This window comes from Euleptes europaea, chromosome 18 (assembly GCF_029931775.1).
Source record: "Euleptes europaea isolate rEulEur1 chromosome 18, rEulEur1.hap1, whole genome shotgun sequence".
NCBI lineage: Eukaryota > Metazoa > Chordata > Lepidosauria > Squamata > Sphaerodactylidae > Euleptes > Euleptes europaea.
Window position 1 is genome coordinate 4,158,882 of NC_079329.1, and position 27,476 is coordinate 4,186,357.

The 27,476-nt window shown below is 49.5% G+C and overlaps 1 protein-coding gene across 1 annotated transcript; it reads left to right on the top strand.

Annotated features, from left to right (window-relative positions):
* Positions 1-104: 104 nt before the first annotated feature.
* On the top strand, positions 105-27,476 carry MMP14 (matrix metallopeptidase 14). Its single transcript, XM_056863090.1, has 10 exons — positions 105-219; positions 7,687-7,835; positions 11,827-11,949; positions 13,197-13,504; positions 15,971-16,132; positions 17,736-17,899; positions 19,484-19,622; positions 22,051-22,201; positions 23,266-23,381; positions 27,100-27,476. Exons 1-10 carry the CDS (start codon positions 121-123, stop codon positions 27,414-27,416), a joined length of 1,728 nt encoding a protein of 575 aa, XP_056719068.1. The 5' UTR covers positions 105-120; the 3' UTR covers positions 27,417-27,476.

The following is a 27,476-nucleotide window of genomic DNA, read 5'->3' on the forward strand; positions in this document are numbered from 1 at the left end:
AGCGCACCCGGAGCCCGGGGGGGGGGGACGCGGCGCCGGAGCCCGCCTGCCCGCCGGGGAGCCAGCCAGCCAGCCAGCCAGCCAGCCAGCCATCCAGCCGCGGGGCCCGGCGGAGGCGAGATGGGTCGGTGGGCCGCCCTGCTGCGCCTGCTGCCCGTCGCCCTGGCGTGGGGCGCGCTCCTGCAGCCCGGCTCCTCCAGCCCCCGCTTCAGCCCGGAGGTGAGTGGCCCCCCGCAACCCGCGCCCCTTTCGCGACGGCGCCCCCCATCTCCGCCCGGGGACCCCCCCCCCCCCGATCTCCGCCCGGGCTCCCCCCGCCGGCGCTCCGCCCGAGCTCGTGCGCCCTAGGCGCGCTCGCTCCGCCCGGCCGGAGCGCAAAGCGCCGCGCCTTCCCCGGCCGTCGGGGGCACGGATCCCTCGGGCCCCTGCCCTCGTCCGCGGCCGCTCGGCAGCCCCCTCCCAGGGCCGGTCCAGGGCGGCCTTTTCGGAAGCCCCCGCCCGCGCCCCCCGCGCCCTGCCCGGCCCCGGACTCCGCCTTGCGGGCCACCCTGCGCGCTCCGGGGTCCCCTCGCGGCCGCCCCGCGCCTTGGTGCCTCCCCTTCGGCCCTTCCCAGCCAGCCCTCCCCGGCTTTGTTCCCCTCGCCCGCGATGGCTTCTGCAGCTGCCCGAGGGCCCTGCCAAGGCGTTCGCGCTTCCAGCCCCGCTTGGGCCAACTCTCCCACCCCGTCCCTGGCTCGCCTGCGCCCGGGGCTCCCTGGCTTTCCTGGCGCTTCCGTCTCCCCTTCTTCCGGAGGCCCCGGAGCTTCCAAGCCCAGCCAAAGCGACCCAGTCTTCCCCTCTTTCCTGGAGCACCCTTGACTGGGCCTTCCTAAGGGGAGTTACTCCGGGCTAAGCCCATTGGAAAGAACCCTCCTTAGGAATGCACTGTGAGGCCGTTGATGCATGGGTAGGGTTGCCAGCAGGAAATGAGGAAGACTCAACAAGGGATGGATGGACTCGATGAAGGAAGCCACAGCCCTCAATTTGCAAGATCTGAGCAAGGCTGTCCAAGATGGGACATTTGGGAGGACTTTCATTCATAGGGTCGCCATGAGTCGGAAGCGACTCGACTGCACTTCACACGCACAGGGTTGCCAACCTCCAGGTGGTGGCTGGAGATCTCCTCCTATTACAACTGATCTCCAGCTGACAGAGATCAGTTCACTGGAGAAACTGGCCGCTTTGCCAATTGGACCCTATGGCATTGAAGTCCCTCCCCAAACCCTCCCCTTTTTAGGCTCTGCCCCCAAAACCTCCAGCCGGTGATAAAGAGGGACCTGGCAACCCTATGCATGGGAGGTTTTGCCTTAGATTTGCTGCTCTCTAGATGCACGTTTTCCCCCAACCAAATTCTCAAAACCCAACAGTAAGCCCCCATGCAGAGTTTTGAGAACTCGGATGGGGAAAATGTGCATCTAGAGAGCAGCAGATCCAAGGAAAGCTTCCCAAGCATAAGACTTCTCAGTCTTTTAGGGCTGGTGGTATCAGAGTTTCAGCCTTCCGGACCTGGAAATCCAGCTTCTCCTGTGCTCCTTGCAATGCCTTTATGTGCTTTTGCATGCTGCCTGTTCTCTCCCCTACCAATGCCCTATCCTATTCTCACGTTCAAATCTCCTCCTAGAATAAATTGCGAATTAGGGTATCGAAAAAGCAAAGATTCCATGACAGCAGCCAATGAATCCCAATGAGTCCCTGTTTCTTGGGACGCAGAACACTTAGGTGGAATATATACATTTATACAACACTTAGGTAAAATATATACATTTATACAAATAAGATTTCCAAAGCCTTTCACTAGTCAAATCTGAAAAATAATTGGAAGGACTATTATCTGCAACTTGAATTTCAACATTCAGGCCCCTACCAATACTGGCACTGGCTTCCCCTATACCTATATAATTCCAGTAATGGCTGGGCATCCTCCTTTCCTTGGTCCCAAACCCTCTTCTGGAGTGGCATTCATTTCCGCATCTCCCTTCCTTTCACTGTTTTCCGCTGAAGCCCCTCTTTGTGTTATCCTTCCTTCCTCTGCCCACACACCCTTTCTCTTCCTCTCGTTCATATTAGCCATCTTTGGCTAGAAACAGTTCATCTTGGGGGGAAGGAAATAGGTGGGTTTGAAAGAGGGATGGCCGTTCCCCGGTATCCTCCTGCCATTCTGGTGGGGTTTCCCAAAGCGTGGAAACCGGTTTGACCAGACTTTGCAGGGATTCCAAACAGGAGGCCTCGAAACCTCTCTGACTCCACTTTTCGGCTCTTTGACAAAGGACGGCCTATATCCATCCTGGCCGTGCATCTGTCTGTCCTGTTTCGCTCGGCAGCAAAGCCCCCCCCCAACCTCTTTCTCCTCTGCATCTTCCCCCATTCATCCATCCAGATCTCAGGCTGGCCAACCAATTTCTCCCCCCCACCCCGCCTTTCTGATCCCGCTGCTCAAGTTACGCAATTGTTCCTTGAAAGATGAAAACAAAACCTTTCCTTTAGCTCAAATCCGTCCTGGCTCTGAGTGTTGGGGGGTTTCTATTATTGCTGCATTTTTTTCTCTTTCTTCCGCCCACTTTTCTTCCCAGGACCAAGAATTTCACCTTTTGCTACTGTGGAAACTATTGCTGCAGCAAAGGGGTGGCGGGAGTGGCACGAGGATTTTATTTAGGGAGGGAAATTGAATCGATATCAAGAAGTGTTTTTAGGAACAAAGAAATCTGTTGCCTCATGGGTCGTTGGAAGAAAGGACCCAAAGGTTCTGAGAAAAATTAGATTATGATGTTGGGGGTGGAGGTGGCAAACTGGAAGGATATTTCCCAGTTTCTGTGGAAGAATGGATATGCCAGTGTGGTGTAGTAGTTGCAGTGTCAGATTAATATCTGGGAGACCCAGGTTCGAATCCTCACGCCGCCATGGACACTTGCTAGGTGACCTTGGGCCAGTTGCCCACTCTCAGCCTAGCCTACCTCGCAGAGTTGTTGTGAAGATAAAAGGGAGGAAAGGAGAACAATGTAAGCCGCTTTAAGGTCTCCAGCTGGGGGGGAAAGAAGAGATACAAATAGAGAAAAATAAATGAATTAAAAAGTGGGTTAGGAAGACTGAATGTGTGGATAGTTTCAGAGGCAGGAATGGCGTTTTTTGCATGTGGGTGTTCCCAATGAATTGGGGGGGAAAAAGAAGGAAATGGTCCTGAATGGGAGAGCGAGGAACAGTTCGAGGGAAATGGCCGTTGCTCCCTCCCCGGCTCTGATGCAGAGGGCAATTCCTGTGACCTTAGTCAACGGAGGTCCCAACAGGACGACTGAATGAGCAAGGGTTGGACGAATGCTCGGAATGAGGATGTGGGAAAGGGGACAAAAGCGAGCCTTGTGCGAACCCTCCGGGCCGGCCTGTCGGACGAGAGGATGCCCGAGAATTCACTCAAGGGTGGCTTTGGCCTAGGGTGAAACGCCAGGGCAGGGCAGGACGGTGACCGTACCCAGGCTGCGTGGGCGACGGGTTTGTTTGTGTCTCTTCCTCTTCCAAGGGGTATTTTTGGAACCTCACGGATGACACACGGCGCGGGCTGTTTTTAGGGCACGCTCCGAGCGGGAGAAGGGAGAGCGGAAAAAAGCGGGGGCACCGGGGCCTTTTTAAAAATCCTGGCGTTGGCGAAATGGCAAGAAAGGAGGGAAGAAAAGAGACGCGACATAATTGGCAGCGCTGGAGGCTAGAGAAACTTGTCAAGTTTCTCGGCGCTGCAGCCGGGGCCTGCTCTACACTCCTTTTTCTTTTACCCTGGGGTTGTGTGTTCTTAAAGCAGGAAGGAAGATGTTCATCTGCGGAGTCTAAAATATTTATTTTGCAGTGGCATGCCTGCCAACTTTTCAAAAGGGAAAACAAAAAGATTTAAGATCCCCTTAATAGGCTCCTTGCCTATCTGCTTGGTTTATTCTCAAAAGTAAGGCCAAACCAGGGCACAGTTAAGGACATTTAAGAGCACATACTGATCTTTTTAAAATAAGAAGATGGTGTATTGCTTTTAATACAGAGTGAGAAAGAAAATCTATTAAAGATTGCCTTTCCTTCCTTCTAACAATGAGTGGTGGTTTTGGAGGGTAAGACTGTTAATCTCACTCTTATTTCAGTAACGTCAGTGTTCTTGGAAGCCCACAACTGAACACATGACATGAAGCTGCCTTCTGAATCAGACCCTCGGCCCATCAGTCAGTATTGTCTACTCAGACTGGCAGCGGCTCTCCAGGGTCTCAGGCAGGGGTCTTTCACATCACCTCCTTGCCTGGTCCCTTTAACTGGAGATGCCACTGGGGATTGAACCTGGGACCTTCTGCATGCTAAGCAGACGCTCTACCACTGAGCCATAGCCCCTCCTTTGGTTGTTTGCCCACTGGTAACTGCTCCTTGGTTGTTTGCCCACTGGTAACTGGAATCCAGGGGTATAGCGCATCTAAAACTGGAGGTTCAATTTAGCTATTGTGATCAAGAGTCATAGCTGGAGGAGACCTCTCCTCCAAAAATATATCCAATCTTCTTAGAAATCCTTCAAGCAAATGTCTGTCTCGTGGCTGTAAATTCCATAAATTAATGCTGTATCAGGCCAAGAAGGGTATTATTTTGTGATTTTTGTATTTACCAGTTACACTTCTACCTTGCCTTTCCTCATGGTTTCAAGTTGTACAAAAGTTTCTCCAGTCTCTTTCTCTCTCTGTTTGTGTCCCAAAAGGGCATGCCATCTTAAAAGAGAAAGAGGCACATAATGAGAGGGAGGGCACCTTGGCCATCTTCTGGGCAGGGGGTTGGACTAGATGACCCTGGTGGTCCCTTCCAACTCTATGATTTGATGATTCTAGGGAGCGAAAGATTCTTTCTGTCACTAAATGGAACCTCCACGGATAGAGGCAGTATACCCTTAAGTAATATACTAGGCACAAACAGCAGCAGAAAGACATCACCTGCATGTCCTGCTTCTCTGGGGCACCTGGTTGGAGACAGAGTGCTGGGTTAAGTGGGCCTCTGAAGTGATCCACCCACCTACATATGGGAAAACAGCTACTTTTTCCAGATTTCCTTATTGCAAAGGGTTAAAGTGTTCCCCCTTCCTGGCTGTTGTCTCTTTTCCTCCCCACCCTTCATTCCCTTGATTTCTGCCTCTGAGCAACAGCCCTCTTGAATCACGGAAGGAGAAAACCTCATGGATCTATTGAGAAAACCTCATAGATCTATTGTGAGTGTCGGTTCTGAGCCGCAGTTTCTTCCTGTCCTTCCCTTCTGCTCTCCCAACCCCCACAATCTCTTTGGCTCTTTTCAGGAGACTCAATCCAGCCCCGTTACTGCATCCTCTGCCCTTCATAGAATCATAGAGTTGGAAGGGACCACCAGGGTCATCTAGTCCAACCCCCTGCACAGTGCAGGAAACTCATAACTATCTCCCCCCCACATGCCCAGTGACCCCTAGAAGATGGCCAACATGCCCTACCTCCCATGAACTGCCCAAGGTCGTAGAATCAGCATTGCTGACAGATGGCCATCTAGCCTTTGCTTAAAAACCTCCAGGGAAGGAGAGCTCGCCACCTCCCGAGGAAGCCTCATTACACTGAGGAATCGCTCTGACTATTAGAAAAGTCTTCCTAATGTCAAGACGGAAACTCTTTTGATTTAATTTCAACCCGTTGGTCCTTCCCCGATCTGCAGCCCCAAACCCTAGATGAAATCTAATGTGTGTGTGTGCGTGTGTGTGTGTGGGGGAGATTTGCAGAAGCCCAGCTCTTTTCCCAGGCATGGGAGAAGAGCCTTTCACAGCCCCTACCCCCAGAGTCACCTCTCCAGGCCCGGAAATGGCTTCAGACAGAATGAATCACTAAAGAGATCAAGAGGAAGGAGTCACCTGGTGGTGCCTGACAAGTGGTTATGGGCACAGTGGGTGGGGGGATTTGCAGGAAGGACTGCTTCGAGAAATCCTGCTGAGATCAGTGGCACAGAAGCTGTGGTTGGTTTCAAGAGCTGTAGGGGGTAGGGCAAAGAGAAGGATGTTTGCATTGATTTCTAGAGGGAAAGACACAAATATATGCATTGATTTCAAGAGCCTTGGGGGCAGGGGAAAGAGACCGGCATGTGGGAATACGTGCGTGGCCAGAATAAGAAGAGAGAGGTGTTGAATTGACCGTCATATCTGCTTCAGACACATGGTGGAAATATTCCCCCCTCATGCAGTGGGGGAATATTAGAAGGAGGTGTCTTCACAGCAGAGAAACATGCAGAGATGCGGCAGGAGGCTTCCTCTGTGAGAAGGCATCTTGGAGGCACACGAAACACTCAGCGCAATCCTATGCAGAGTTACCTCTTCTAAGCCCATTGATTCACATGAGCTTAGAAGGGTGTAACCCTGCTCAGGACAGAACTAGTAATTTTTTTATGGGGCAGTTTTTTGCTGCGCATGCATTGCTCTCTGGGTGCACAAATTTGGGAATTATTGGAACAGAAGGAAAGACAGATGGACAGACAGACCAATGTGTAAAAACATAAGAAAGGCCCTGCTGGATCAGACCAAGGCCCATCAAGTCCAGCAGTCTGTTCACACAGGGGCCAACCAGGTGCCTCTAGGAAGCCCCCAAACAAGACAAATGCAGCAGCATCCTGCGTGTGTTCCACAGCACCTAATATAATAGGCATGCTCCTCTGTTCCTGGAGAGAATAGAGGTGCATCATGACTAGTATCCATTGTGACTAGTAGCCATGGATAGCCCTCTCCTCCATGAACATGTCCACTCCCCTCTTCAAGCCTTCCAAGTTGGCAGCCATCACCACCTCCTGGGGCAGGGAGTTTCACAATTTAACTATGGATGGGGATGGGGTGAGTTGAGTGTATGGAGATGGGTGGATGGGTGGTATTTGGGGGATCATCGAGTGGGTAGACAAATAAAGAGAGAAGATAAGGAAAGACAGGTGGAAGGAATGGATCAATGTCCGAAATGACAAATAAAGAGAGAAGATAAGGAAAGACAGGTGGAAGGAATGGATCAATGTCCGAAATGTAAGTGGGTGTCCTGATGGATGGATAGATCATTGGTGGGCGTGGGGTAGGTGGAGAATGTGTTAAATGGAATGATTAATAGGGAGTCGTACAGGATAGACAGACAGACAGACAGACAGACAGACAAAGGGTTATATATTGGGTGGATGAGAGGAATGGGAAGGAGATGCATAAAAAGCAAAGTTAAATAATTTGGGGTTGTTTCGCTTGATGCTCAAGCCAGCTGTTCCCTTTGCTGCTTCCAGCATGGTGTAGTGGTTAAGAGCAATGGACTCTGATCTAGAGAACGAGGTTTGATTTCCCCACTCCTCCGCATGAGCGGCGGACTCTAATCTGGTGAACCAGGTTGTTTTCCCCACTCCTACGCATGAAGCCAGCTGGGTGTCCTTGGGCTAGTCACAGTTCTCTTCGAACTCTCTCAGCCTCACCTACCTCACAAGGTGTCCGTTGTGGGGAGGGGAAGGGAAGGCGAATGTAAGCCAGTTTGATTCTCCTTAAAAAGATAGAGAAGATCGGCGTATAAAAACCAACTCTTCTTCTTCCTGGTGTCTGACTGCGGATCTGGTTACAGGCATTTCCCTTCATCCAACAGTTTGTGTTTCTCACACCCCTTGTTCTTCCTCTCCCTCCAGGCTTGGCTGCAGCAATATGGCTACCTGCCCCCCGGAGACCTGCGCACGCACACGCAACGCTCCCCCCAGTCGCTTTCGGCCGCCATTGCCGCGATGCAGCGGTTCTACGGGCTCCAGGTGACGGGCACGGCGGACTCCGAGACCATGAAGTGAGTGACGGCTTTTTCCTGCTCATACCCTAGAGCAGTTATGTATGTGCTGTTTTCACCAAAAAGACCATGACAGGAAACATTTTTCAATTGCACCTAAAGTTTTTGCCAGTGGTGACAATAAAGGATTGGTTAGATGTGGCTGAAATTGCCGTGATCCTGTAAGGAGCAGTGACAACAGGGTTGCCAACCTCCAGGAGGTGGCTGGAGATCTCCCGCTATTACAACTGATCTCCAGGCGACAGAGATCTGTTCACCTGGAGGAAAAGGTGGCATTATACCTCATTGAACACTTGAACACACAAAGCTGCCTTATACTGAATCAGACCCTTGGTCCATCTAAGTCAGTATTGTCTACTCAGACCAGCAGCGGCTCTCCAGGGTCTCAGGCAGAGGTCTTTCACATCACCTACTTTCCTAGTCCCTTAAACTGGAGATGCTGGGGATTGAACCTGGGACTTTCTGCATGCCAAGCAGATGCTCTACCTCTGAGCCACGGCCCCTCCCCTAAATAGAATTGGCCCATACGGGAAGAAAATAGATTCCTTTGAAATGTGGTGTTGGAGGAGAGTGTTACGGATTCCATGGACTGCCAAAAAAACAAATCAGTGGGTTATAGATCAAATCAAGCCTGAACTGACCCTAGAAGCTAAAATGACTAAACTGAGGCTGTCGTATTTTGGTCACGTCATGAGACGACAAGAGTCACTGGAAAAGACAGTCATGCGAGGAAAAGTTGAGGGCAGCAGGAAAAGAGGAAGACCCAACAAGAGATGGATTGACTCAATAAAGGAAGCCAGGGCCTTCAATTTGCAAGATCTGAGCAAGGCTGTCAAAAATAGGACATTTTGGAGGCTTTCATTCATAGGGTCGCCATGAGTCGGAAGCGACTTGACGGTACTTAACACACACACACACACATACGGGGATCGGACCCGCGACCTTGGCGTTATTAGCACCACGCTCTATCCAACTGAGCTAACCGGCCAGTTAAGTCCCTCCCCAAACCCCACCCTCCTCAGGCCCCACCCCCAGGATCTCCAGGTATTTCCCAACCCGGAACCGGCAACCCTAAGCGACAACCATGTCACTGTCTGCGCATGTGGATTACGCATGTGGTTGGAGCATGGGGTGTGCTGTGAATGCATGACTAGATGGGACTCTGGGAGATATGTGACTGGATCTCCCATGTGGATTTATTGGTAAATAGCAGTCTTGACAGATCTCTGATTCAGATTCGGACTGTGGTCCAGTGTGTGTGTGTGGAATTCCCCTTTCTCATCACACCATTTTTCCAGCTCTGTGTTTTCCCATGGGACAAACAGCACCTCAGACGGTCACTTTGAGGTTTGGGAAAATAGGGTGGTGTGCGGGGTGGAGAAAAGGCACCACAGTTCAGCACCACAACCCCAGTCTGAATTGGGGTTCTTCACAGTTGCTGTTTACCAACACAAAAAACCCTTTCATGCTCTCCTAGTTCGGCCTTGAACAACATTTATTGATTTAAAATATTTATTAGCTGCCAGCGTGGTGTAGTGGTTAAGAGCGGTGGTTTGGAGCGGTGGACTCTGATCTGGAGAACCGGGTCTGATTCCCCGCTCCTCCACAGGAGCGGCAGAGGCTAGTCTGGAGAACCGGGTTGGCTTCCCCACTCCTAGCACGGAGCCAGCTGGGTGACCTTGGGCTAGTCACAGCTCTCTTAGAGCTCTCTCAGCCTTACCTACGCCACAGGGTATCCTTTGTGGGGAGGGAAAGGGAAGGCGATTGTAAGCCGGTTTGATTCTTCCTTAAGCAGTAGAGAAAGTCGGCATATAAAAACCAACTCTTCTTCTTCCTTTCTAACTTATAGGAACTCAAGGTGTCTCACCATGTAAATATAATAAAATGCTTAAAAACCACTGTTTAAAATTAATAATTTAAAACTGCCAGTAGGCAGAAGAACTAATCAGATACCGCAATGAATAAAACTTTCTCCAGCTGCCTCCTAAAGATCGAGAGTGAGGAGTTATGGAGAGGTTGTTCCATAACTATGGGGCTGCTACTGAAAAGGCCCTTTTTCATGTACCCATCAGATGAGCTTCTTTGGTCAATGGGACAGTCAAGGGGGCTCTTTCTGTGATCTTAGTTCCCGGGCTGGAACATATGGGAGAAGAAAGTCCTTCAGATACCGTGGTCCCAAGCCATGTAGGGCTTTAAATACCTGTGGTGGGGAGTATTGATAGCTGGTGGTTACCAAGCTGGACGCTTGCTTTATTTGAAACTTGCCAATAAATTAGACCCTTGTCGTTCCTTCACTGCCTTTGATGGTAGAGCTTCAGCATCAGGCCTACAGTGGGCAGCCATTTTGAGGGGCATAAGAAATGGGGGAAAGCCTGTTGTATGATTGATTTGTGGTTAATTTTGACAGGACGAAGTTGTGAACGTGGGTGTCTGTAGGCAGGGCTGCCCTAGACAAAGCGTCTCGGGGTAAAAACGGTTTTCCCAAGCACAAAACGTTTTTCCCAAGCCCGAATGACAGTTATCTTGGCCTCAGGGCTTCCAGGGAATGAGGAGGGACTTCAGCAGGCTCTTGAACGACCCCCCCCCCAAAAAAAATCCCTCAAGGATCTTCAAAATGCTGGTGACAAAGACATTTTGAAACCGCTGAAAAAGCCCTGAGGTAACCAAGAGCAAGAACGGGTTTGTGGTTGTGGCTGGTTAGATGGACACCTGCTTCCAATTCCCGAAGTTGGCATGCTGACACCATGGCTGAGCAACATCCTGTCCCTGGGGGTGGCCTTTGTATTCAAACAGGGCGAGCGGTGTCTGGCGTAGTAACGGTCGACCAGTGGAACTCCTCACCACAGGACGTTGGCAAGCATTCAAAAGAGGAGGATTTTAAATAGGTTTTCAGGAGCCGTTTCAGAAGGGAAGAGAGTGGCTCTTCTGGGTCAGTCAGCAAGAGGTGGAGCGGTCAAAAAGGCTGACTTGATTTGGTGTGAAACCAACTGGTGGTGGGGCAGTCCTGAAGCAAATGGGCCTCCCTTGGCTGATACGAATGTATGAAGCAGCCTTATATTGAATCAGACCATCAGTCCATCAAAGTCAGTACTGTCTACTCAGACTGGTAGCAGGCTTCTTATGTCTCAGGTAGAGGTCTTTCACCTCACTCAACCACCTCATCCTTTAAACTGAAGATGCCAGGCATTGTACGTGGGACCTTGAACACATGGACACATGAAGCTGCCTTATACTGAACCAGGCACTTGGTCCATCAAAAGTATTGCCTACTCTGACTGGCAGCGGCTCTCCAGGGTCTCAGGCAGAGGTCTTTCACATCACCTACTTGCCTAGTCCCTTGAGCTGGAGATGCCGGGGGTTGAACCTGGGACCTTCTGCATGGTGAGCACATGCTCTGCTACTGAGCCATGGCCCCCTCCCCAGAAGAAAGAATAAGCCCTTTATTAAAACTAGCCTGTATTTTGCATACTAAATACAGGTTTTTGAGACATAGAACTCTTTTTTGGCTTTACAAAACGGTCCGTCTGTCTATCTCTCTGTCTCTCTCACCCCCCAAAAACAATCTGTCTAGTTACCATAAAGCAGGACTATCTAGGGAGTGCCCATAAAGTATTTTAGAAATGTTTAACCCCCATCCCAACCCACCTGGTCACAGTTTCTTACTCATGGTATCCTTTCATGTTACACAGAGAAGGTAGAATACTTGGTTCTCTTCTTCTCTCTTACCACCACCTTCCACTTCTCAATGTAGCGGATGCTTTGCCTTCGGACTTCCTTCTTCCCAGGTTTCAAGAAAATGTTCTAACCATGCCTTAAAGCCCTGGCCATAACTTCAAGCTGTCTGAGTATCTCTGAGAGTTCGTTAACATTTATTCCAGATGTGTGTGGACTAGTAACTTTGGTAGACGTTTTGTGAAGTGGGGAGAGATGGATAAGGGAGCGTAAAATCGCTGGAGCCATCAAAACCTGAAATGCTTCCCCTTTCTTTCAGAGCGATGAAGAGACCCCGCTGTGGAGTACCGGATAAATTCGGAGCCGAGATCAAGGCCAACGTACGGCGCAAGCGCTACGCCATCCAGGGGCTCAAATGGTCGCACTACGAAATCAGTTTTTGGTGAGATTTGGAAGAGGGGGAGGGGCGGACCGGGGAAGGAACCTGAGGGTGGAGAGGGAGGGAGAATGATTTTGGGGACTCTGCATCCAGGGAAGGCAGACACTATAAAAATACCCACGAAGGGAAAATATCCTGATCAATTACCAGAAGAAGAAGAAAAAAATCTTAAGTAGGACACGTTTTGGTAGACACTTCATTTGCATCATTCAGGTGATGAAATCTTAGTGGGGTTTTTTGATATTGTAAAACGTTATGGGGCCAGACAGGAAAAGAAACACGCCAGTTTTAGAAAAGACAAATGAGCTTCAGAATGGGGGTGAACGGGGATGGTGGAGGGGGCAATGCAAAGCCCCTCAGCCCATTACAATTTTATTTTTTAATTTACGTTATTAATAGTCCGCCTTTCTCACTTGGACTCAAGGCGGATTACAAAGAGGGAGACAATGCAATCGACTGATGGTACATTTAATAAACAGTGCAATAGGATTAGGGTGGTAGAACCAACTAGAAGTCTAGAAACAGGACAGTGGCAAAGCATAATTACTAACACGACACATTAAATGATAAAAAATTCCACAAGTAGGATCTAGGTTTCAACAAGCTGTACACAGTAGTATCGAGCACAGTCCCTAATTTTCTAAGTAACGTTGTGAACCATTTAGTACAGTGCAAACCTATTGCCTGCATGGAAAAGCCTTCTAGAATAATTCAATTTTAATAGAAGCCTCTTTAATTCTCTACACCGTTTCTCTGCAAAATTTCAGGACTAGGCACCTAAAAAGATCCCAAGACTCCAAATAAGCCGCCAGGTTTTGCGCTGTTGAAGTCAGGTGCTTAGATTTCTGAGGGTGGGAGAAGTTCTCAAGCCCCCTGGCTCTGTCTTTCGGCGGTTTTCAAATTTTCCTGAACAGACAAAGGAAGAAAAAGAGCCATAGACCTTTCAGCGGTTCTCTCAGGCTGATCGTCCGCCTCGTGCGATTTCTGCCCACATGAACGGAGTAGCAAATGGTGCTCGTGGTTGAGAAAGGGGGAAAGCTGGGTGGCGGGGGAGGCGCAAGGGAAATTTGAGGGTGTGGGGCTATGTGTAGGAGCAGGTTGGGGGAAGACGTGGTTGTGCGCTCGGGTAAGCGTTTGGTCACTGGAGGGGGTCTCCTGCAGACCCGTACCTTTGGGACGAATGAGACCACGGTCAGTGTCAAGGGGAGCCCCTCGTAGGGACCGGGACTCAACTTCTGCCTCCGCCGCAGCATCCAGAACTACACGCCCAAGGTGGGGGAGCAGGCGACCTTCAGCGCCATCCGGCGGGCCTTCGGCGTGTGGCAGTCGGTGACGCCGCTGCGCTTCCGGGAGGTGCCCTACTCGGCGGTGCGCGAGGGCCGCGAGCCCCAGGCCGACATCATGATCTTCTTCGCCGAGGGCTTTCACGGCGACAGCACACCCTTCGATGGTGAAGGAGGCTTCCTGGCTCACGCCTACTTCCCGGGACCCCACATAGGTGGTGACACCCACTTCGATGCCGCAGAACCTTGGACCTCGCGCAACGACGACTATACCGGTGAGCAGCCCTTAGGGTTGCCAACTCCAGGTTGGGAATGCCCTGGAGACTGGGGGGGCGGAGCCCGGGGAAGGTGGAATTTGGGGCGGGGAGGGTGCTCAACGAGGATCGGGTTATGGAGATGGCGAAACGTACTGCTTATATTAATCAGACCGACAATGTACAATTTTGCGGGGAGTGGGAGGTGTGGAGAATTTACTGTGAAAAATATTTTTCAATGGGTCATTTTAAAGGATATTCTTTGGTTTAATCCCTCGCATTTATTTGGTACAGTGAAAATATTAGGATGATTACAGGTATATTAACTAGATAAAATAAGATACTTATAAAGTAACTGAGCAGAGGGGGGTTATACTGTTAGCAAAAGTATATACAATTTAATTTTGGACAGAAGAGAGTGAAGGGGAAGTCAATTATTTTTTGTTATTTCTTAGATTAGAAATTTTTATAGATTCGATTTTATATTGTTAAGTATTAATCAAAATTGATTCAAGATGTATAAAATGAGAAAACAATAAAAAAATTATTAAAAAACACACAAAAAACGAGGATCGGGTTCCATGCAGTCCGCCCTCCGAAGCTGCCGTTTCCTCCAGGGTAACTGATCCCTGTTGCCTGGAGATCAGTTGTAATTCTGGGAGATCTCCAGCCATCGCCTGGAGGTTGGCAACCTTGGCTGCTGCTGAGCTGGGCGAGCATGGGGGACATCGATGGCGAGGGGCAGAGGAATGTGTGCGTGTGTAGGTAAATGGTGGAGGAAATGAAGAAGACATCCGGGTGCGTGAGTCACAAAGAGCGGCGTGAGTGGTGGCGGAGAAGGAATCGGTGGGCAATCCCCGTCTCCGATTCATCAGCTTGAGATCAGCCGCTCTGCAGGGCTTCCTCTTTCCAGTTCCCAAATGTTCGGATCCCATGATGGAGCTCATCGTTGATGAGGCAGGAAGGAAGGTTCCCTCATATGACAAAGACCCGCGTTTCTTATCCTCTTCTGAGCCAGCTTCGATTGGGTCAGAATGAATGTCCCGAAAAGGAGAAACCAACCTGTAATCACTCTTCGATGCCAAATGTTTTTGGGCCCGCCATAAGGGAATGAGTGCCCTTCTTGGAATTATTCAGCATCCTCCAGGGGAACTGGAACACCCTGAAGGCAGACGGCTGGCTTTTTGTTAACTAACGGGCTCAAAGGACGCATGATGCTGCCACCTAATCAGCTGAAAGCCAGCGTGGTGTAGCGGTTAAGAGCGGTGGTTTGGAGCGGTGGAGTCTGATCTGGAGAACCGGGTTTTATTCCCCCACTCCTCATCATGAAGAGGAAGAAGAGTTGGTTTTTCTATACCGACTTTCTCTACCACTTAACGGAGAATCAAACCAGCTTACAATCACCTTCCCCTCCCTACAACAGACACCCTGTGAGGTAGGTGGGCTGAGAGAGCTGTGACTAGCCCAAGGTCACCCAGCTGGCTTCGTGTGGAGGAGCGGGGAAACAAATCCAGTTCACCAGATTAGCGTCCACGGCTCATGTGGAGGAGTGGGGAATCAAACCTGGTTCTCCAGATCAGACTTCACCACACCAAACCACCGCTCTTAACCACGACACCACGCTGGCTCTAATCTGGTGAACCAGGTTGGTTTCCTCACTCCTCCACAAGAAGCCAGCTGGGTGACCTTGGGCTAGTCACACTCTCTCAGCCTCACCTACCTCACAGGGTGTCTGTGAGGTAGGCGGGGCTGAGAGAAACCAACTCCTTCTTCTAATCCGCTCAGGCTAGTCAATGCCCAGATGAGTGTCCGGGGAGTATACTCCTGGCATCCCCAGCCTGAGGGCCTCTTTGGATTTCCAAGACAACGTGGTGGGCACAGCTGCAAAATGGCTGCTGCAGCTTACCTTCAGACACACAGCAAAGATCTGTGTGCTGTGGTGGTTCTGCCAAGTCAACCTTTGTAAAAATCCACATAGCTCATCGGATCAGCAGTGGCCAACAAGAAGCCTTGGTGGGCAAAAGTCCCACCTGGCCCTGCCCACTTTCTAAAAACAGTTCGAGGCACCAGGAAAGGTGTCATCAGGCACCATGGGCATCATGTTGAGGAACAGGCTTCCTTGGGAGGCAGTGAGCTCTCCTTCCCTGGGGGTTTTGAAGCAGAGGCTAGATGGCCATCTGTCAGCAATGCTGATTCTATAACCGTAGGCAGATCACGAGAGGGAGGGCATCTCGGCCATCTTCTGATCGTGGAGTAGGGGGTCACTGGGGTGTGTGTGGGGGAGGTAGTTGTGAATTTCCTGCCTTGTGCAGGGGGGTTGGACTAGATGACCCTGGTGGTCCCTTCCAGCTCTATGATTCTGTGACCCCTGGGGTATACAATTTTGAGTTCCCCAATGGAAAACAGGCTGGATATCAATGCGATGATAGTTTTGAGCGGTGGGGGAAGGCTGTGAGTTCTGAAGTGTTCCTGTTTTAACCCATACAGGAAATAACATTTTCCTGGTAGCTGTTCATGAGCTCGGCCACGCGCTCGGCTTGGAACATTCAAACGACCCCTCGGCTATTATGGCGCCTTTCTACCAGTGGATGGACACCGAAAACTTTGAGCTGCCCGAGGACGACCGGCGGGGCATCCAGCAACTGTACGGTACGGGCCATCTTGACCCCATTGTGACCTCTGATCTCTTAACACAAAACCTTTCCACTCTTCTGCTGCTCCGGCGTCTCTGAACGAAGTTAATACGGAGAGGCTGGCGGCCAAAATCAGTGTTCTCGCCGCTGACGTTAACTTTTCCCTCCTCGGTGCCCAACAAGAGCGAGTCCCCGGGGGAAGGTGGCCATGTTTTTGTGGCCTGCCTCCCCACAAAATTTCAACCATCCATGGAGGCTTCTCTTTCCGTCCAGTCGGAGCTGCTTTTCTTAGCTTGGCAGGAGAGAAGTGGATGTCGTGTTGTGAATGACGCCGGCCTTGACGGAGACAAGCTGCCGTTTGTCCTGAGCGTCAGCTGGCCGGAGATATTGTGGTGGTGAAAAGGGCTGTCGGTTCACAGGCGGCTTATGGTGACCCGGTAGGGCTTTCATGGCACGAGCTGAACAGAGGTGGCAGGCCACCTCTGGGGTTTGGAGGGGCCGTGGCTCAGTGGTAGAGCATCTGCTTGGCATGCAAAGGGTCCCAGGTTCAATCCCCGGCATCTCCAGTTAAAGGGAGCGGGCAAGTAGGTGACGTGAAAGACCTCTGCCTGAGACCCTGGAGAGCTGCTGCCGGTCTGAGTAGACAATACTGACTTTGATGCACCAAGGGGCTGATTCAGTATAAGGCAGCTTCGTGTGTGTTCGTGTGCCATTCCCTGCTTCTGCATAACGATCCTGGACTTCCTTGGTGGTTTCACATCCAAGTACTAACCAGGGCTTCCTTGCTTAGCTTCTGAGATCTGATGAGATCAGGCTAGCCTGGGCCATTCAGGTCAGGGCAGAGGTTGTACAAGTAGATTGTACAAATCTATGGTGAGACCACACTTGGAGTACTGTGTACAGTTCTGGTCACCACACTTAAAAAGGGATATTGCAGAGCTCGAGAAGGTGCAGAAAAAGAGCAACCAAAATGATCAGGGGACTAGAGCAACGGCCCTATGAGGAGCCGTTGAAACGCTTAGGGCTGTTTAGCTTGGAAAGAAAGTGGTTAAGGGGAGACATAATAGAGGTCTATAAAATTATGCATGGTTTGGAGAGAGTGGACAGGGAGAAACTTTTCTCCCTCTCTCAAAATACTAGAACACGGGGTCATCTGCTGCAGCTGGAGGGTGAGACAGTCAAAACAGATAAAAGGGAGTATTTCTTCACACAACACATAGTTAACTTGTGGAACTCCCTGCCCCAGGATGTTGTGGAACACAGGCAGGACAATGCTGCCATTGTTGTCTTGTTTCTGAGCTTCCTAGAGGCACCTGGTTGGCTGCGGTGTGAACAGACTGCTGGACCTGATGGACCTTGGTCTGATCCAGCACAGCTTTCCTTAAGTTCTTACATTATACCTTTGTAAAAAGTGCCCTTTTTTAGCTATTACGGTTAATTGCAGTGGCTTCCTTATACACCACCAGTGGCCCTAATTTGTGCTGAACAAAAAGTACTCCAACAGCTCATTCGGACCCTAACCACTCATATCTTGGATTGTCCATTTCTCTCTCTGTCTTTCTCCTCTCCTCCCAATCTCAAAAGGGGTTAAGAGTCAACCCGTCTGTCTTTCTGTCCAGGAACTGAAAGCGACTCACCCAATAAACCTACGATGATCCCCCGCACCACTGCGAAGCCCAGCGTCCCAGACCGGCCCCCTCACAACCCGCCGTTCGGCCCCAACATCTGCGATGGAAAATTTGACACCATTGGGGTGCTGCGGGGGGAGATGTTTGTCTTCAAGGTGAGGCTTTGGGGGGAGAGTCAGAGCAAAGGGGAGGGGTCGGGGGGGCGTCCATCCTGCTTCAGAGCCACCTGTCCGTCTTTTTTTTTGCTCAGTGTCAGGTCTGCGCTGCAAGAAAAAAGAGACAGAAAGCCGGCTCCTGCAACTTGCATAAAATGTGCATGTTTAGGAGGTCTTTGCAAATCTGCTGGCATTGCGTAATTTAGTCTGCTTCTGCTGGACATGATTATAGACAAACATTGTGCAGCTCGTCCTCTGGACTACTGATTCTTGCTTAGATCCCTCCCACTGAGATGGCACTCAAATATTTTCAATCTTATCTTCTGCCCCGAGTACACTTAAAAAAAAATTGAAATGTAAGCCCAGGTTATTTCCACATCTGGTTACATATTGTTAATAGTAACAGTTATTGATTTCATAGAATCATAGAGTTGGAAGGGACCACCAGGGTCATCTAGTCCAACCCCCTGCACAATGCAAGAAATTCCAAACTACCTCCCTCCCACACCCCCAGTGACCCCTACTCCATGCCCAGAAGATGGCCAAGATGCCCTCCCTCTCATGAACTGCTTAAGGTAATAAGCCTGTTCCACTGAGGAACCGCTCTAACCGTTAGAAAATTCTTCCTAATGTCCAGACGGAAACTCTTCTGATTTAATTTCATCCCGTTGGTTCTGGTCCGACCTTCAATTTATATAGTGCTGTCAAGATGCATGAAGCTTTGTGGAGTACAAAATGAGAACTCCCTGCCCCAAGGAGGTTACAGTTTGACACAGAAGGCACAGAAGAGAGGGGCCCATTACCAATATTCTGTCTGATCTATGCCCAGCCAATCCAATAATATTATATCTGTAAGGGTTTTTTGGGGGGAGGGGGGTGTAAATTCCGCCAATGAAGTCAGGTTGTCAAACTTGTCTCTTATTTTGCTCCCACATGGTAGAGAGACCTGCCTGAGGATGTCAAGAATGTTCCTACGCGTCTATAATTCTGCAGAAGCGTTAGGCAGTTTTCACCATCTTGCTCATTATATAGATTATCCTGTTTCATTGCATGGCTCTTCAGTTTTGTAATCCTGGTTCAGTTTTTCCAGTGCATTGTAGGGGTTAAGAGCGTTGGTTTGGAGTGGTGGACTCTGATCTGGAGAACCGGGTTCGATTCCCCACCCCTCCACATGAGCAGCAGACTCTAATCTGGTGAACTGGATTTGTTTCCCCACTCTTACACAGGACGCCAGCTGGGTGACCTTGGGCAAGTTACAGCTCTGTTAGAGCTGTCTCAGCCCCACCTACCTCACAGGGTGTCTGTTGTGGGGAGGGGAAGGGAAGGTGATCATAAACCGGCTTGATGCTTCCTTGAGTGGTAGAGAAAGTCGGCATATAAAAACCAACTCTTGTTCTTCTCTAATTTTGAAACCCAGTTCTTACTGCATTTTACACATGTTGTTTTTGTTACATATATATTATTACATTGTTGTATATTGCTCCTATTGTATTGTATAATAATCTTAATGCATTCTGTATTTTTATTTTGCTTTTTACCATTTTGCATAACACCAGCTCAGTCTTGCAATTTACCCTTTTCCAGGACAAATGGTTTTGGCGGGTCCGGAACAACCGTGTGATGGAGGGGTACCCTCTGCCCATTGGCCAGTTCTGGGTCGGCCTCCCCTCAACGATCAACACCGCTTACGAAAGGAAGGATGGGAAATTTGTGTTCTTTAAAGGTAAATAATACCTTACGCTGGTAGTTTTATTTTGGGAGGCTATAAGACCTTTCTAGGATTGCCTTGGAAGAGCCAATGCCATGAACATATGAACTCATGAAGCTACCTTCTACTGTACCAGACCCTTGGTCCATCAAAGTCAGTATTGTCTACTCAGACCAGCAACGGCTCTCCAGGGGCTTGGGCAGGGGTCTTTCACATCCCCTACTTGCCTCGTCCCTTTAACTGGAGATGATGGGGATTAAAATAAATTCTGCAGCAGAACACATGAAGCTGCCTTCTACTGAACCAGACTCTCGGTCCATCAAAGTCAGTATTGTCTACTCAGACCAGCAGCAGCTCTCCAGGGTCTCAGGCAGAAAAGGGTCTTTCACATCACCTACTTGCCTGGTCCCTTTAACTGGAGATGCCGGGGATTGAACCTGGGACCTTCTGCACGCCAAGCAGAGGCTCTACAAACTGAGCCACAGCCCCTCCCCAAAAGCCCTCTTTTAACCCCCTTTATTTTCCCGAATACCTTTTCGATTACTGGGAGAGGAGCCATTGAAAGACATGATAGTTTCAGCTCTGTGAATCATTGTTTGTTGCAGATAGCCAGCCAGCCAGTCAGCGTGTCTCCAGCTGCAATTGACAAGGAGGCCTGGCCTAATTTGTGGCTTGGCTTTTGTCTTCCTCTGGCAAGACAAGTTAGAACAACCGCCTGAGCGCTTGAGTATTTGCCGGGGGATCAGCAGGAGATCCTTCGCTGTACAATCTGATCTGCCCAGCCTCTCCCCGCCTCGTCCTTTGCGAAATTCTATCCCTGATGTCAGAGGAGGCGCACAAAGGGAGACGATGTTTGCATTTTTGTGGGTTTTGCTCACGTGCGCCAGGATTGCTTGCGGATATATATAGAGAGAGAGAGGGAGGGAGAGAGAGGGAGAGGGGCAGAACTTTCAGCGAACACAAGATCCTGCTGGAGAATTTCCACCATCTCGATTTCTTTCATAGAATCATAGAGTTGGAAGGGACCACCAGGGTCATCTAGTCTAACCCCCTGCACAATGCAGGGAATTTACAATATCTCCCCCCCACACCCCCAGTGACCCCCACTACATGCCCAAGATGGGCTCCCTCTAATCATCTGCTTAAGGTTATAGAATCAGCATTGCTGACAGATGGCCATCTAACCTCTTCTTAAAAACCTCCAGGGAGGAGAGTTTAGCACCTCCCGAGAAAGCCTGTTCCACTGAGGAACCACTCTGTTAGAAAATTCTTCCTAATGTCTAGACGGAAACTCTTTTGATTTAAATTTAGCCCGTTGGTTCTGGTCCGACCTTCTGGGGCAACAGAAAAACACTCGGCACCATCCTCTATGCGACAGCCCTTCAAGTACTTGAAGATGGTTATCGTATCCCCTCTCAGTCTTCTCCTCATCAGGCTAAACATACCCAGCTCCTTCAGCCTTTCCTCATATGATTTGGTCTCCAGACCCCTCACCGTCTTTGTTGCCCTCCTCTGGACTCGTTCCACCCGTTCTTTTTCCCTTTATTCCATTCTTTATGCTCGTGGACCTACAGGTCACGAGCAAAACAAATTCAATACGTTCCATAATACATAAATACCCAAACATACAAAAATATAATGTCTAAACAGTACAGTTAAAAAGAGGTATCATTAAAAACCATAGATAAAATTGTTGCCACGGCGAGGGTTATATTTGGATCAGTATCAGCCAATAGCTTTGCAACTATATCTTGCTTTAGGGCAGGTCCCCACCCCTGAATGTATATTGTGAGCCATCTGTCTCTGGCGAGAGCATGCTTTTTACAATCTACAAAAAAATGCCAATGTCCAAACTCCCTGATCCACGATCACAAAGTCGCTCGTCCGCCCGTTCTTCTCTTGGTGCATTGCGGGAAATGGGATCGCCTTTCTGGAGAGCCAGCATGGTGTAGTGGTTAGGAGCGGTGGTTTGGAGCAGCAGACTCTAATCTGGAGAACTGGGTTTGATTCCCCCACTCTTCCACGTGAGCGGTGGACGCTAATCTGGTGAACAAGATTTGTTTCTCCACTCCTCTGCATGAAGCCAGCTGGGTGACCATGGGCTAGTCACAGCTGTCTCAGCCCCACCTACCTTACAGGGTGTCTGTTGTTGGGAGGGGAAGGGAAGGTGATTGTAAGCCGGTTTGATTCTCTCTTAAGTGGTAGAGGAAATCAGCATATAAAAACCAACTCTTCTTCTTCTCTGATATTGAAACCCAGTTCTTACTGCATTTTACACATGTTGTTTTTATTAAATATATATTGTTGTATATTGCTCCTACTGTATTTTATTATTATTATAATAATCTTAATGCAGTTTGTATTTTTATTTTGCTTTTTACCATTTTTCATAACACCAGCTCACTCTTGCAATAAATACCAACTCTCCTCCTCCTCTTTACAGGTGACAAGTTCTGGGTTTTCAACGAAGCCTCTTTGGATCCTGGCTACCCAAAGCACATTAAGGAACTGGGCAGAGGGCTTCCCACAGACCGGATCGACGCTGCCCTTTTCTGGGTGCCAAGTGGGAAAACATACTTCTTCCGGGGAAACAAGTAAGTAACTGAGGATAAATATTTTACCCTTGATATTTTCACTGCCCCCCTCCCATTAGTAGGATCAAGTGGGGCAGTTAATGGGACTCGCTGTAGGGGGAGTGGTGGGTTGTCCTCCCCCCGTGGCAGTGCTGTCTCCTCCCACTGTTCTGATGCCTGACTGTTTGCCCCATTATCTTATTTATTTATTTATAGATTTATAGACTGCCCTCTATCCCCAGCCAAGGCCGGGCTCAGGGCGGTTCTCGTCAGTTAAAACAACATTTACAACAAAATATGTAAGAACATAAGAAAGGCCACGCTGGATCAGACCAAGGCCCATCAAGTCCAGCAGTCTGTTCACACAGTGGCCAACCAGGTGCCTCTCAGAAGCCCACAAACAAGATGACTGCAGCAGCACCATCCTGCCTGTCTTCCACAGCACCTAACATAATGGGCATGCTCCTGTGATCCTGGAGAGAATAGGTAGGCATCATGACTATCCATGGCTACTAGTCAAAATGGATACTAGTCATGATGCAGACCTATTCTCTCCAGGATCAGAGGAGCATGCCCATAATATTAGGGGCAGTGGAACACAGGCAGGATGGTGCTGCTGCCGTCGTCTTGTTTGCGGGCTTCCTAGAGGCACCTGGTTGGCCACTGTGTGAACAAACTGCTGGACTTGATGGGCCTTGGTCTGATCCAGCATGGTTCTTCTTATGTTCAGAAGCAGTGCATGAAACCAATGGCCTTCCCTTATGTCTCCCCAGCATCCCAATTCAGAGGTATACTGCCTCTGCACATGGAGGTTCCATCACCACCAACAGGATTAGCCTCCATTGATCTAGATTTAGCCTTTTTAAAAGCCATCCGAGGTAGTGGCCGTGGCCCGTGCTGGAGAGGAATGTGTACTGCAGTGCCTGGCAGGCTGTGGTGTTGTTGGCAGAAGGGGTAGCCCCTGCCATCATCTCGCTCATCATATTAGGGGCATCTGTACAAAAGAACCGGATTAACTCACCTGTTACCTGTCCAGCCTCCCACAATCTAACAAAATCTACCACAATGTTCTCTTTATTACTCAGGTACTATCGCTTCAATGAGGAGACCCGGTCTGTCGATGCCGATTACCCCAAGAACATTGATGTCTGGGAAGGGATCCCTGAATCACCCCGGGGGGCGTTTATGGGCAGCGATGAGGGTAAGAAGGGAAAGGAGAGAGGTGGCAGGGCTGTGCAGCTGTGGGGAGAGGGATAAAAGGAGAGATCTTTCTAGCGCAGAGCTGGCCAGTTACATATACATTATTGGTTAAAGCAGGGGTCCCCAACGGGGTGCCCATGGGTGCCATAGCTCAAATAGACACCTTTCTGGGAGGCCATCAAGTGTTTTTAGAAAGTGGGCAGGGCCAGATGGGTCTTTTTGCTCCTTTGAGCTGGCAGGACTTCTGATTAGCCAGTGGAGATATGATTGGCTGTGCGGATTAAAAGTCTTCCACACTTGCGTTAATTTAGCATGGGCCTATGCAGATAGGGGCAGACTTGATCTTCATTGTCTGGGGTTAAAGAAAGCGAACTGCCTTAACCCTCCCACTACAGTGTCTTCAAGTGACCCCTTTATTCTCTCCAACTTAAATTAATGGCGGCCAGCTTCAATTTTTTTAAAGGAATACGTGTCAAGCCCCTTTTCTGGCAGAGATATACCTTTCCCTTTATATCTCTGCAATGAAAGTGGCTACAGATTTAGTTTTTAAAATGGAAGTTGAGAATTCAGGACGCCTGGTACACGTATTGTTCCCTTTTTTTAAAAAAGACAAAAGCCCCGGTGACAAGGGGAAGAAATGGCAGTCATGGGGAAAACGGCTGCTGTGTGGGCAGGATTAGGAAAATCCCAAATTTCCTTCCCACGTTCCAGCTATCCAGGCTTTGGTGCAATCTGGTCCAGAACGTCAGAGCAAAGCAGGTGTGGGAAAGATTGGGGGAAAGCTCTGGAAACTCTGAGAGGTGCACAAACGCACCGTGAGGCTGTGAGGAAGTAGTAAACAAAACCATTTTCCAACAGCATTGCATTCGGGGCAAATAACCCTATGCGGAAACACACACATCCTCTGAAGAGCCATTGCTCGTCAAAGGAAACCATACTGAATTAGATGGTCTGACTCTGTATGGCAGTACCGTGTGCCCATATATAGTCAAATTCTCCCTCTGCCTATCAGAAAGGGCCTTTTGCTAGCTGTCGATACTCCTTTGAGCCCTCTCAAGAAGTTATCACTGACTTAATGCCTGACGGTTGTTGTTGAGCAAGCGCATGGTCATAAAACGATTCAGGGACGAGCGCTGGTAATCATTAATAAATGAGCGGAGCTTTCCTGATATGAATCAGTGTTTTGCAGGGCTGAGGGAGGAAAACCCAGCTCCTCACATCTCAAATCAGAAAGCCATTTTGATGACACAGACTCTGGAAAGGCTTAATGATAAAACGTGGGAAACGGCACCTCAAAGGCTAACAGATGGATTGTGTCGCTAGAGCCCGCTTCGTCAATCTCTGGCACCTCCAGTTGAAGGACCTCACCTGGCTGAGATCCTAAAAAGCCACTGGGGAGGGGCCGTGGCTCAGTGGTAGAGCCTCTGCTTGGTGTGCAGAAGGTCCCAGGTTCAATCCCCGGCATCTCCAGTTAAAGGGACTAGGCAAGTAGGTGATATGAAAGACCCTTGCCCGAGACCCTGGAGAGCCGCTGCCGGTCACAGTAGACAATACTGACTTTGATGGACCAAGGGTCAGATTCAGTATAAAGCAGCTTCATGGGTTCACTGCCGGCCAGAGAAGGCCAGCAATATGGACCCAGAGTAGGCTCAGAATTAGGCAACTCCAAGAGGCAGCGTGGAGTAGTGGATAGAATGGCAGACGAGGACTATGGGCGACCTGGCTTCGAATCTCCAGTTCTACCATGGTTAGGATTGCCAACTGTGGCTTGGGAAATACCTGGAGATTTGGGAGGTGGAGCCTGAAGAGGGGAGGGTTTGGGGAGGGAAGGGACTTCAGTGGGTATAATGCCTTCCAAAGCAGCCATTTTCTCTAGGTGAACTGATCTCTTCAGTCAGCGGACTCCTTGGTACATATCCTTTTGCTGTTCTTACGTATACCAACTTAGGCTAAAATGGATTATACCATGTTTTAACAAATGGTCCACATCTTCTCGAGCAACTTTGGAGCAAAAGGTTCTCTTAGAGGACTCTGACCCTCAGCATACTTATTTTGTTGCTCATTTTTTGGAAGCTGCAGAGAAGAGATGAAGTGTTTTTAGAGGTGGATCTTGTTTAAGTTTAATTGTTCAAGACCTTGGTCTAAGAACAGTGGGAAAGGGAAAAAAAGTTTTCTACTTGTGGGGAGGTTTAGCAGTCCCGGGGTACATTCACAAAGGGCATCCCTTTCCTGAAGTCTGAAGTAGGAAGGATTCTCCCCTCAAATTTCTGCCCTCCCTCGCTGTTTCCTCATTTTTTTACACAGATTGATATGGTTACACCTCTGGAATTTCCCCCCATTAAAACAATAATTATCATTTGCATGAAAAGCCAGCCTGAAGCTTGAGGACTTGGAACCAACTGTACAAATTTCTCACGAGAAATGAAAACGAGGACCTTTGTCTGATATCAAAATGTTTGCTTTCAAAATAATGAAAATGTCTATTGAGAAATAGTATTTCCCCCTAAACAATCCAGAAGAAATCAAATATTGGCTTCATAATTTGCATGTGGAATGAAGTGGAGTAAAAGTTTAAAAGCAGGGCCTGAGGGGAATAATTTGGGTTTTGAATATCTTTATTGGAGTGTTGGAGCCTGATCTGGAGAACCGGGTTTGAGTCCCCACTCCTCCATATGACCGGCGGAGACTAATCTGGTGAACTGGATTTGTTTCCCCACTCCTCCACCTTTGGCTAGTCACACTCTCTCAGCCCCACCTACCTCATAGGGTGTCTGTTGTGGGGAAGGGAAGGCGATTGTAAGCCAGTTTGATTCTCCCTTAAGTGGTGGCAAAAGTTGGCATATAAAAACCAACTCCTCCTCCTCTGAAAATAGGATCATAAAATTAAATTTTAAATTCAAAGATGAGCTAACAAATGCAGGCAGTGTATTGTTTCCCTTTGAAGCTTGCCCCTGAAATAAAATGTGGGTATCAGAATCCTCAGCTTAGAAATTACAAATCTTTTGAAGTAGTTACATGAAACATCCCAGCATTATGGTGGTTGGAGATCTTCTGGAATTACAATCGCTTTCCAGATGATAGAGATCAGTTCCCCTGGAGAAGATGGCTGCTTTGGAGGGTGGACTCAAGGGCACTATACTCTGTTGAGGTCCTTTCGCTTCCCAAACCCCGCCTTCCCCAGGCTGCATCCCCAAAATCTCCAGATTGCCAAAGATTAAGTTGGCAACCCTACCCAGGGTCCAAATTGTCACCTGCCAGAACCCTACCAAGTTTTCTTGGAGATAAATGCATCGATCCTCCGGGGTTATTTGGGAGGTCTCTCCTTTCTCACCTGGCTACTGGTAACTCTCTCTCACGAGAACATAAGAAAGGCCCTGCTGGTTCGGACCAAGGTCCATCAAGTCCAGCAGTCTGCTCACACGGTGATCAACCAGGTGCTTCTAGGAAGCCCACAAATAAGACGACTGCAGCAGCACCATCCTGCCTGGGTTCCACAGCATCTAATATAATAGGCATGCTCCTCTGATCCTGGAGAGAATAGATCTGCATCATGACTAGTATCCATTTTTACTAGTAGCCATTAATACCCCTCTCCTCCATGAACATGACCACTCCCCTCTTCAAGCCTTCCACGTTGGTAGCCATCACCACATCCTGGGGCAAGGAGTTCCACAATTTAACTCTCGTTTTCTCGTTTGTCTCCCTGGCCTCTTGCACAGTGTTCACCTACTTTTACAAGGGGGATCGTTACTGGAAATTCAACAACGAGAAGTTGAAGGTGGAGCCGGGGTACCCCAAGTCGGTGCTCCGTGACTGGATGGGCTGCAGCTCGGGGGGCCGCCAGGACGACACGGAAGTGATCATCATTTCGGTGGACGATGTGGACGAAGGGTCGGTGAACGCGGCCGCCGTGGTGCTGCCGGTCCTCCTACTTCTCAGCATCTTCGCCTTGGCTGTGGCCATCTTGGTCTTCAGGCGTTACGGCACGCCCAAGAGGTTGTTGTACTGCCAGCGCTCCCTCCTGGACAAGGTGTGACAGGGCAGCGCGCTGGCCTGGGCTTAGGGGCGCGGGGCACTCCTCTCTCCTGTCGTATGC